The sequence below is a fragment of the Callospermophilus lateralis genome, chromosome 7, assembly GCF_048772815.1.
Source record: "Callospermophilus lateralis isolate mCalLat2 chromosome 7, mCalLat2.hap1, whole genome shotgun sequence".
In the NCBI taxonomy this organism is placed as follows: domain Eukaryota; kingdom Metazoa; phylum Chordata; class Mammalia; order Rodentia; family Sciuridae; genus Callospermophilus; species Callospermophilus lateralis.
The window spans coordinates 28913013-28925023 of NC_135311.1; the positions used below are offsets into that span (position 1 = coordinate 28913013).

The 12011-nt window shown below is 38.4% G+C and overlaps 1 protein-coding gene across 1 annotated transcript in view; it reads left to right on the forward strand.

Annotated features, from left to right (window-relative positions):
- The window catches only part of Aknad1 (AKNA domain containing 1), a 35606-nt gene extending 30129 nt beyond the window's left edge, over positions 1-5477 (forward strand). Inside the window, 6 exon segments of the mRNA XM_076862457.1 lie at positions 7-129; positions 220-321; positions 2701-2786; positions 4477-4519; positions 4522-4613; positions 5343-5477. Of these exon segments, the coding sequence (XP_076718572.1) occupies positions 7-129; positions 220-321; positions 2701-2786; positions 4477-4519; positions 4522-4613; positions 5343-5477 (581 nt within the window).
- The last annotated feature ends 6534 nt before the right edge of the window (positions 5478-12011 follow it).

Sequence of the window (12011 nt, forward strand, 5' to 3'; positions counted from 1 at the left end):
TCTTAGGTTCCGACACAGAACCCAGGTTCTGTTCTGGTTCTGACACTGGGTGGCAAAGGAGCAAATGTGAGGACTGCGGCAATAATATTCGTAACTACGGAAAAGTCTGCAGTAAAGAACCACTGAACGGTGAGACCAACTTGGGGGACTCTGCAAGGCTAAGTAGTGAGAGCTGTTGTTTCCAAGCAATGAATTGCATTTGTAATCTTTTCTTTTTAGAATTTTATTATAGATATAACACCCCAGGACAGAATTACTTAAATCATAGCAGAAAAGGTGCCTTTGTCCAGTCTTCAGATGAAAATAAAAATTCTTCACCTCGTAAGTACATCCCCTGCAGGATCCTGTCTGTGTGGGTTGCCCATGTGACACTGGCCACTGCTTCCCCCTGGAGAGCCTTGCCCTCTCCAGTCTGCTCCCCAGGTGTCCTGAACTCACCTGACACTTCCAAATTCAGCCCTACACATGGGTGGCAAGAGGACAGTGGAGGGGTGAGAAATGTAAAACCTAGCGATAAATGACTTTGAAAGTTATTGTTACACCAGTGCAAATCAGTAACAAAGCATAAATGTTTGCTGAACAAATGACTGAATAACCACCACTATTCAGAGTGGTTACAGCTTTAAATATATCCTTTCTAAAAGCATGTAGAAAAAAATAGAACATTTTTATATTTCTTAGACATCATATAGTTCATTTTCAATGTGAAATTTTGCTGTCTTTCAAGAAAATTAAAATCCCACATTTATTTATAAGGATGACTAAGACATGGCTCCTCCCTCTCAAGGGGTTTCCAATTACAGAAAGGAACTTATCTGCACATAAGGAAAGTTCAAGGCAAAATGTGGTGCGCCATGGGAACATGAAGGACGGAAGAAAATACTTCTTGTTTTACCCTAGTGACAGCCACATTTAATTCTCCCACAGGGGCCACATCCTTTCCTTGATCCCTTCGGAACTCTTCCCCTGGGGACAGGAGACCAGGGAGAATTTTCTTATTTTTCCCTATTGCTAGTGCCCAATTAAACAATGTCATTTACCTGACTGACCTCAGCTGTGTCTCCCCTACTCACCGCCAGCTGCCAAATCCTCCAGTGAGATGTATTCTCTCAAAGTGAAAGTCACTAAGACCCTGCAGAAGCAGATTTCTTTACTATCTCCTCAGTCTTGGGAACTGTTATTCCAATACATGTATGAGGAATACACCTGAGCCACTAAAATGTGATCTTGAACTCTCTCAGTAAACACAGTGGCTAAGAGGGTAGAAGTCACAGTGACAAGGAGGGTAGAGGCAGCTTTTTTCCGGTGTTGGAAAGGAACCTTCCAGTAATTGGAGCTAATAGAAAACGGAGTGGGCTGTTGCAGGCCTTGAGCTCCATCTGGGAGACAATGTACGTTGTCCAATATTATAGATCTGTGGACTAGACTAGAACTGGATCTGATCACCCTGTAGTCTTTTTTGAGTTTCTATGTTTCCAACAAAATCCAAAGTTACATTTGGAGACTACCAAAAAATTATGATTGAGCTCATTAGTGCTTCCGTTCATCATGACCCAATGCCAGGTGGTCAGCAAGACTAAAATCTGGACTTTTTGACTTCTGTCCTGCCTTCCATGTCTGAGGGACAATCCCTTCCAGTTTCCCTTGTCCAATGGGACCCTCTGGATGGAAGCGAAGCCTGGTTACTAAACACCAGTGAATACAGCAGGAGACCAGGATTGAGAAAACAGGAAGATAGAGAAAAGAGGAAGAGAAAAACAGGGAAAGAATGGAGAAGAAGGGACCTCAGCAGATTTGCTAGCTGATGGCTTGTCGTTCTTCCTTTTTCTTTCTTCTTATCTTTCATGGTGACTTTCCTACATACTACTTTTTAAAAAAATATTTATTTTTTAGTTATAGTTGAACACAATACTTCTATTTCATGTATTTATTTTTATGTGGTGCTGAGGATTGAACCCAGGGCTCCGCACGTGCAAGGCAAGCACTCTACTGCTGAGCCACAACCACAGCCCCCCTACCTACTTCTTTTCTGTTTAGTCTCAAATTATCTTTTTGGGGTGTGTGTGTGTGTGTGTGTGTGTGTGTGTGTGTGTGTGTGTTGGGGATTGAACCAGGGGCACTTTACCCCTGAGCGACATCCCCAGCCCTTTTTAAGTTTGATGCAGGGTCTCAGTAAGTTGCTAAGGCTGGCCTTGAACATTGGCCTCCTGAGTTGTTGGGATTATAGTCATGCACCACCATGCCCAACTCAGAATTGTGTTAACATAATTGCTAGTTTTTGACTCCTAGATTTCTCACTCTGAAGTTGGAGAGGATTTCAGGAACTTCCAATCTCTTGGAAGCTATTATCTCTCCATTTATCAGATAAAGTAGTTGAGCCACAGAAGTTGGACTACATGCCCTGGTTAACAGCAAACACCTTAGGATTCTAAACTCTTGGTCTCTTGTCTGTTATTAGAATTCCTTTTAAAAGTTGCCCTTCTTTTCATGAATTCAGAAGACTTGATAGAAAATTTCTTGTTTTCTGTGTTTCCTTTATTTACATATTTATTAAAATTTTATGAAATATTTTATTCACATTGAAAAGTCCAGGAAATGATATACATCATCATCTGGGAATTGTTTTGTTTTCAAATGAAGTTTATTTAATTTGGGGGATCATTTTTTGCTCTCAATTTAATCATAGCTAATCATTTTCAGTTTGTCCAAAACCAAAACGGATCTGTTCCCAGAGAGTGAATTCAAAATCCTTTCAAGGTGAACATGAGCCCACACCTGGAAAGTAAGTATCATTTTGTTATTACTAAAAGTCACGAAATTAGCTATCATTGGTTAGTTGCATACAATTTGTTTATCTGGGAATGATGGGAAACCAAGGAAGAGAGTTTTATAATGTTTTAATTCACTTTGAAATAGACTAGAGGAGCCAAAGGTGGAACAAAGAGGCCAAATAAAGAGGCTAATGCAATGATCCAGGTGGGACAGTGGTAGTCATGGAGACAGAAGTATGTGCATTCAAGAGGCAGAACCAATAGCAAGCAGGGTGCCTAATAATTCAGTTCTGCGATCAGATCAACTCAATCTGAATCTACTACCCACTATCATAGTACAGCATAGGGCTTAAAAATGTAGTCTTTGAAGACTTCTGGGGTTTCCATTTTGGTTGTGCTCTTTGGCAGGTTATTTGACTTCTCTGTACCTCTGTTTCCCCATATGTAAAACAGGGAAATCAATAATAGTGCAGATTCATTGAGGACTGAGTCAATACATTAAATATTGAGAATGGTACCCAGTTCATAAAAATTACTAAGCAAATGACAGATGTTATTAATATTATTGAAATGATAACTGGACACAGGGTAAAGCCCATGCTCTTCCCACTGCACCACCGCCCACTGCCACCCCCAGCCATTTTTCATCAGCTAGGGGACCCTGATGCAGAATGGACAACACTTATGTGGAGGTCAGATCCAATGTGCTAAACAGCAGAACCAACTAATGTTAATGTGGTAAGGAAAGAGGGATGAAGGGAGGTTCTGAGGTCACAAGTATCTGAAGTAAGTCTTTATGGAGATGATATTGCTCATAAATGCAAGAACCAAAGTAAGGCTTAGTAGAGGGATGAAGCAAGGATGGACAGGCAAGTCTGTATGGCAGCTCTCAGGGCTACTTTCTCATGGTTGAGAAAAGCATCACTACTTGCATTGCCCATCATACATGCTATGTGAATAAACCCCCTAGTTATGAACAATACAATGAACAATAAAATGGCCCTGGCATTCCAGTCACCCAGTGCAGACTTAGGGCCATCCCTTAGCAACAGAACCATAATTATAGTGTAGTAGTCTAGAGGGGCCTATTGACTTAAAGAGATGCTTCTTTTATTTTTCTACTGCCTCAGCTTCCTTACTGTGTAAGCTCATTGGTGCTAGGATAACTCTATCCAAGGTGCCTATGGTTGGCAATTTTATATGTGTATTTGTTTTATAAATATTCAGGGTATAGGACTGGTCCCCCCAAGAATGAAAATGAAGTAAAAATCCCTTTGGAGTCTTGCCTGTCTGTTTCAAAGAAAAAGGAGGCCAATTCTAGAAAAATTGTGCCCTCCTGATCATGGCAACAACCTTGTTCCGAAGTCAGCTGTGGTTGGTGGTAAGTCCACAGGACAAATGAGCTATGAAAGGCTGTGTGTATGTACACACATGTATGAATCGTCCCAACCTCTTTTTTAAAAAAGAGGCTTTAAAAAAATATTTAGTAAGAGTTGTGCACAATATCTTTATTTTATTTATTTATTTTTATGAGGTGCTGAGGATCGAACCTAGGGCCTCATAAGTGCTAGGCCAGCGCTTACCACTGAGCCACAACCCCAGCCCCCAAAGAGCCTTTTACTAAACCAGTGCTGACTGGAACAGTAGAGTATATGTGAGGGTGGCACTTTACACAAGTACCAATGAATGTGTTTTTGCCTTCTAGAAAAAAATCTGAAATCTTAAGACTTTCATGACCTACAGCTCAGACTTGCAATACCTTTACTCCTTTTTCACTCCTTCAGGATTCCTGGAAGCAAATCCTTATGTGGCTTTAGTGGCTCTGAAGAAACAGAATCTAAGGTGAGGACTTAGAAAAAAGGTTCTAGAATCTTGCAGCTCATAAGTTTAATCTTAAAACTACAGAACTACTAGCTTTTAAGTCATTACAGTATAGGTTTTCAGAAAATGCTATGTTAAAAGCATTTTGTGCTCAGTACTAACCTAGAGACCTGCCATGTGGTTTGTATCATTTCTAAATTGGTTCCAAAGGACATTTCCTGGAGAAAGTTTTTTTGTGGGTGGTGCCTATGCTGCAGGATTCCCCTGGCCCAGGCTTGAAGGTCTGGAGTGTGTTCCAGTGACACTGTGGTTAGGGTTGCCAGCAGTTTCCTATTTTCAAGCCAGTAACACTTATCCTCAGGCCACTTTCAGATGTTCCACATTTGTGCACTGTCTCCCTGGGTGGTCTCTCAGTGGTATGGCCCCTAATTGGGACCCCTTCAATGCCCCCTAAGAACTTTTCTTTTTTTCTTTCTCTGCAGCAGGGAAACAGACCAGCAGGTTGCTGACCTCACCCTCTGATTCATGCTCATCAGTCACACGTTGATCTTTTCTCTCTCCCTTTCCCTAACAAATATATTCCATCTAACTGGTTTCCTAGGAAACCAACCCTCAAAAACAGAAATAAACTGTGTGGAAAACAGAATGCTCCAAAAATTCCATCTTGCAATGTTTAATAATGAAAGAAGCCAATTACCAGAAACATTAGTAAGCTTATGTAACTAAAACATGTGGACTTTTCCTCTGTAGATTTTAAACTCGGCTTTGGATCATGCCCTAAAGACAGCAACCATTTTGAAAAAAACTACTGATCAAATGATTAAAGGTATTGCAGAAGATCTTGCCAAAGCAGAGAGATGGAGGAATCAACTGAAATACTACTAGTTCAACACAAAGTAACCAAGGGTTAAAAAGATAAAGAAAACTTGATCTGCCCCCAAAAGTATTTCACTTATTACACAATTGAGAAAGATTATTTTCTACAGAAAGCACCAAAACTATAAGAAATGGTCAACAAAGTGTTTAAATGAAAACAAAACAAAACAAAACCCTCTGAATCTTAAAAATCAAAAGCAACCAACAAATATTTATATTAAATAAATCTATGTCCTTCTTAATTCATAATAAAGAAAACAAAATGAAATAAAATCTACTTTCACCTATTAATAGTATGGAAGAAATTAAAGTTTGAAAAAACTTTTTCAGTGAAGATGGAAACAAATGGGTGTTCTCATACAACGTTGTTGGAATTATAAGTTGGTGAAGCTTTTTTGGAAAGCAGTTTGTGGAAAGCAGTTTGTTAATACAGATGATCCTCCATTATGAAGGAAATTTTACATCCTGATAAACCTATAGTAAACTGAAAATACCAAGTAAAAAATGCATGTGAGGGACTGGGGTTGTAGCTCAGTGGTAGAACACTTGTCTAGCATGTGTGAGGTGCTGGGTTTGAATCTCAGCACCATATTAAAAAATAAATATTGTGGGGCTGGGGATGTGGCTCAAGCGGTAGTGCGCTCGCCTGGCATGCGTGCGGCCCGGGTTCGATCCTCAGCACCACATACAAATGAAGATGTTGTGTCCGCTGAAAACTAAAAAAAATAAATAAATATTAAAAAAATTCTCTCTCTCTCTCTCCCTCTTAAAATAAATAAATAAATAAACAAATAAATAAATAAATATTGTGTCCATCTACAGCTAAAAATATTTTTAAAAAATGCATGTGAAACACCTGACCTACCAAACATTGCTAGCCAGGTGTGGTGGCTCACACCTGTAATCCCAGTGACTTGGGAAGCCGAGGCAGGAGAATTGCAAGTTCAAACCCAGCCTCAGCAACTTAGTGAGGCCCTAAGCAACTCAGTGGATCCTGTCTCTAATAAAATATAAAAAAGGGCTGGGGATGTGGCTCAGTGGTTAAATGTCCCTGGGTTCAATCCCTGTTACCAATACCAAAACAAAACCCAAAAAACCATTGCTTAACAACACACACACACACACACACACACACACACACACACGCTAAAGTATCACTTGTTTCCCCTTGTGACTGTTCAGCTAACTGGGAGCTGTGGCTGGCTGTCACTAAGAGCATTAACAGAGTATTATGCCACATATCACTAGTAAGAAAGGGTATGCAGATCAAAATTCAAAATTTGAAGTACAAGTTCTACTGAATACATATCAATTTTGCACCATCATAAAGTTGAAAGAATTAACAATCCAACAATTGCAAGTCAGGGGCTGTTTGTAGGTACCAAAATCTATAGATTCAAAAAGCACTTATCTTTTGACCAGCAATTCATGACTTGGAATTTATAGATAACCCATACAATATGTTACCATACAGGTATAAGAAGGGCTGCTGGATCATTTAGGGAAAACGAATCTTAAATACTCTGTATGATGATTAACAAATAATACTCTGCAGCCACTGAAAAGAGGTGGATTATCTGCAAGGCAGATAATGAAGAAAAGATACCTAACAGTATAACTAGTGTGACCACATTTGTGCATGTTTTGTTACAGGATATACCTATTTGCTGGAAAGATGCATACAATTCTTAAGTGACCTCTAGGAAATAAAACTGGGAGTTTTGGGAGAAGAGGAATTTTTACTTTTTCTTTATTTACTATGCTGTATGATATTCTTACAATATGCGTATATTATGAATTAAAGTTACTGTTTAAGAATTTTTTGAAGTCAATAATCAAAAAAGTCGTAGATTAATGAAATTTTAGAAAAAGATAATCAAAACTGCATACCAGGAATTAAGTACATTTGATAACATTCCCCACAGAATGCTATGGCAAGCTTTTTTTTTTTTTTTTTTGGTACTGGGGATTGGACCCAGGGGCACTCAACCACTGAGCTACATCCCTCAGCTTTTCTTTCTTTCTTTCTTTTTTTTTTTAATTTAGAGACAGGGTCTTAGTAAGCTGCTTAGAGCCTTGCTAAGTAGCTGAGGCTGGCTTTGAACTCGAAATCCTCCTGCCTCAGCCTCCCCCAAGCTGCTGGGATTGCAGGTATGCACCACAGCACCCAACAACAGCAAGCTGTTGATTTATTACCTCCTAATGACAAAGCAGCAGATTATTCCTGAGGTCTCCTAACTCTACATACTCTTTTTAAAAATTTTTTCTATATTTTTTAATTTGTTCTTTTTAGTTATACATGACAATAGAATGTATTTTGACATATTATATATATAGGAGTATAATTTCCCATTCTTGTGGTTGTAATGGTGTGGAGTTACACTGGCCATGTATTCATTTATGAACATAGGAAAATTTTCATGCACTCTTAACATTGAACAAAAGGTTCCCAGCCCCTAGAATTTGGTTTAGCAGTGAGGAAGGAGTTAAATGCACTCCCACTTTAAAGTTTTGTGCCAACCAAGGCAGTTGTTGTTTGTCTAGCAGGCTGGACAATGGGTTATTTTTAACTTTGAGGCTTGGATCTTGGTTTAGGATACAATGGAAGAGATAATGAAAAGGCCAACTGGAAAGTAACTGACTTTGTGGCTAAATTTAATTTTGGCTGTGGTAATATAAGAAGACAGCAAAGACTTAAGGCAGTATTGTAAAAGAGAAAAGGGAGCTTAAGCTGTATATATTCTACTACATAAAATTTGTGATAGCTCCCTTTTGTGTCAAGCTCCTGTAGTAGACCAAACCAAACTAGAATGGAGTCACTCCTGCTAGATGCCATGTAGTCAGACTAAACTTCGAAATGCGAAGTTTAGTGGTACATGCTTATAATCCCAGCGACTTGAAGGCTGAGGCAGCAGGATTGGAAGTTCAAGTCCAGCCTCAGCAATTTAGTGAGACCCTGTCTCAAAATAAAAAATAAAAAAAGACTGGGAATGTGGCTTAGTGGTAAAGTGTCCCCAGGTTCAATCCCCAGCACATACCCACCCCCCTCCATAAAAAACCCCTCTTTTTTCAGTTTAAAAACAAATACCCCAGAATATTCACAGTTAACTAGTCAGAAGGGGCCCAGTCAACATGAGCTGGTACCATAAAGCAGTCCCTTCTAGCCAGGTGCAGTGGAGTACGCCTGTATTCCCACCTACTCCAGAGGCTCACGCAGGAGGATCTCAAATTCCAGGCCTGCCTTGGGAAACTCTTGAGAACTTGTCTCAAAACAAAAATTGGACAGGGGAGGTAGCTCAGTGTTTGCCTAACATGTGTGAGGCCCTAGGTTCAATCCCTAGTGCCACATAAAAGGTAGGTGGAGGGCCAAGTGGATCATTAAACTCAATTATCTATCTATCTATCTATCTATCTATCTATCTATCTATCTATCTATCTATCTATCTATCTATCATCTATTTATCCTAACCAGTTAAACATGACAGCAGAATGTACAACTATCTATCTATCTATCTATCTATCTATCTATCTATCTATCTATCTATCTATCTATCTATTCTAACCAGTTATACATGACAGCAGAATATTCTTCAATTCATTGTACACAAAAGGAGCACAATTTTTCATTTCTCTGGTTAAACCCAAAGTAGGGTCACACCATTTGTGCAATCATACATGTACCTAGCATAATGATGTTCATCTCATTCCACTATCTTTACTATCCCCATGTCCCCTCCCCCCAGTTTTATGGGGAACTTTGGCTGATCCAAAGTTCCTCCACTCATCCCATGCCCTGCCACCCATTATGGATTAGCATCCACTTATCTGAAAACGTTCGACCTTTGGTTTTTTGGGATTGGCTTACTTTGCTTAGCATGATATTCTTAACTTCATCCATTTACTGCAAATGCCATAATTTTATTCTTCTATTGCTGAAAAATATTTCTATATATATATATATATACATATACATACATACATACATATATCAATCACAGTGTCTTCATCTGTTCATCTCTTGAAGGGCATATAGATTGGTTCCACAGTTTGACTATTTTGAATTGTTCTGCTATAAACATTGATGGGGGTGTGTCATTACAGTACACTGTTTTTAAGTCCTTTGGGTATAGACCAAAGAGTGGGATAGCTGGGTCAAATTGTGGTTCTGGTCCAAGTTTTCTAAGGAATCTCCATATTGCTTTCCATATTGGCTGCACCAATTTGCAGTCCCACCAGCAATGTATATAAATTCAATTTCTTGGAATTTCGTGTAGCTCCAACAGACTTCTAGCTTCATAAAATAATTAAATTATAACTTGATAGTGTTTTATATACTAAGTATCACTATCTCCAAATTTGGTTTGGTTGAAGTGTTCTTAGATGATTCATTAGTCCTTAATGTTTTGTGGGGGGGGGTGGTATTGGGAATTGAATCCAGGGGCACTGAGCTACATCCCAGTTCTTTTTATTTTTTTGAAATAGGGTCTTGCTAATTTGCTGAAGGTCTCACTAAATTGCTGAGATTGGCCTAGAATTTGTGATCTCTGGGATTACAGGTGTTTGCCACTGCATCCAGCTAGTCCTTTATCTTTTTTGGGGTTCATCTCTGAGAATCTGATGAAAGATTTGGAGTTCCCCTTCCCCTATGTTCTGCCCTCCCATAGAAATATGTGCATATACACAATTTTTAAAAGTTCATGGTTACACTGAAACAAACCCATGGAACTATGGTTAGAAATAACTACCATTGATGAATATTCCTAATTCTTTAAACCGACCTTTATGGAAACTTGCAAGTGTAATCATTTTTATTTAAAAACATGGCTCATCTATGCCTATTAAACCATATTCTAAATGTAATTTTACAGCTTTTTGATGACTGTGAATCATTACCAGCAGTCAGTGCAATGTGGCTAATTCAAGAAATAAAGAAATAGGGCAATGTCATTTAGGAGTTCTGTTAAAGTTACAGGCCTTGATTTATAAGGATAATTTTATACTTACTGATCCTGTAACCTTGGCTGTCTCCTGTCTCATGCATGTGTGTGTCAGTTCTTACAGACCTTTCTTCTAATTCTGTTCTAGTAATAAAGCAGAAAAACCAGCTTGTTAAGTAAAACTGTATCCCTATTGCTGTGAGCCAAGGGGCTCAGGATTGCCTAAGGGCAGTGGTGCTGTATATAAACAGATGGCAGTCTTCACTGTGCACTTACTCCACGGAGTAAGCAGTGTTCTGCCTGTTGGGCTGCCAAGAGGGATAGCAGGGTGAGATTATCTGTAGAAAGTTTTTCTAGGAAAAAGTTAGGGCCATCTATTTTAGTTAATAATTAAACCATGCAAAAGAAAACTCACCTTTTTGTTATTCCTTTCTATTGTAATCTTGTAAATGAATTATATAAAATAGACCTAATTTACACTAAATATGAATATATACTTATGAATATATATTTATGTTTAAAATCCCAATTATTTTGGTAGTAATTTTGTTGTAAGAGGAAGGCATTTTTTGCTCCTTCAGTTTTAGAAGAAATCATTATATCCTGACAGGACTCAACAAAAGCTACAAAATATCTAGTGCAGAACTGAATTATGGAGGCATTGCAGTTATACAATAAACTGCTAGAATTAACTCCTCTAGGGCTCAAATCCAAGAATTTTGTGCCCTTGTGAATTACTTCTTAGGTCCTTGGCATCTACTGCCACAGGATCAAAGAACAGAATTACTGAAAATATTTTTCTTATTTGTTTTTTGCCAATATGTATGAACAATGTGAATTCACTGTATTTTATAAACCAAGTGAATTTCAACAGGAAGCAAAACTACCAAGTGAATTTCAACAGGAAGTAAGTATAAAAGAGAGCTCATGTTAAAAAAATAAATAAATAAATAATAAAAAATTATAGTGTTAGAGATAGTGAATAAATAATTTCAGTTAGTTGCAGTAACAAAAGTCTTTTTCATGGACTTGATATCAGAACCCATCATTGCTAATACTCTGGGGAAAAAAGTCAACTTAAATATTAACAGCTTATGAGATCATTAAAGTATCTCTCCAATTCTACACTTAAGTATATATAAACAGGTCAGTATTTGCTGGCATCACATTTTCAATTCCATTTGTCACTGAACATTAGGTTAGTCTAAATATTCCACACAGATTCCAACTCTGGGCAGAGAGTAACCAAGGCATTCAAGACTCTCAGGTAAAATGAAAACATCAGAAATAATTCTCTCACTGGAAAAGTACTATTCTTATTACAGATATTCAAAGAAAAGGGCTGTTTATTAATGCCAACACTTTCCTCTCTATATTCACATCTATTGTCAAGTTACATAACACTCTTGGTGCCTCAGTTTTGTCAAATTAAAAATGGAGATGATGGGCTGGAGTTGTAGCTCAGTAGTAGAGTGCTTGCCTACTGTGCCTAGCCTGTAATCCCAGCAGCTCAGGAGGCAGAGGCAGGATGATCCAGTTCAAAGCCAGCTTCAGCAAAAGCATAGGCCGTAAGCAATTCAGTGAGACCCTTTCTCTAAATGAAATA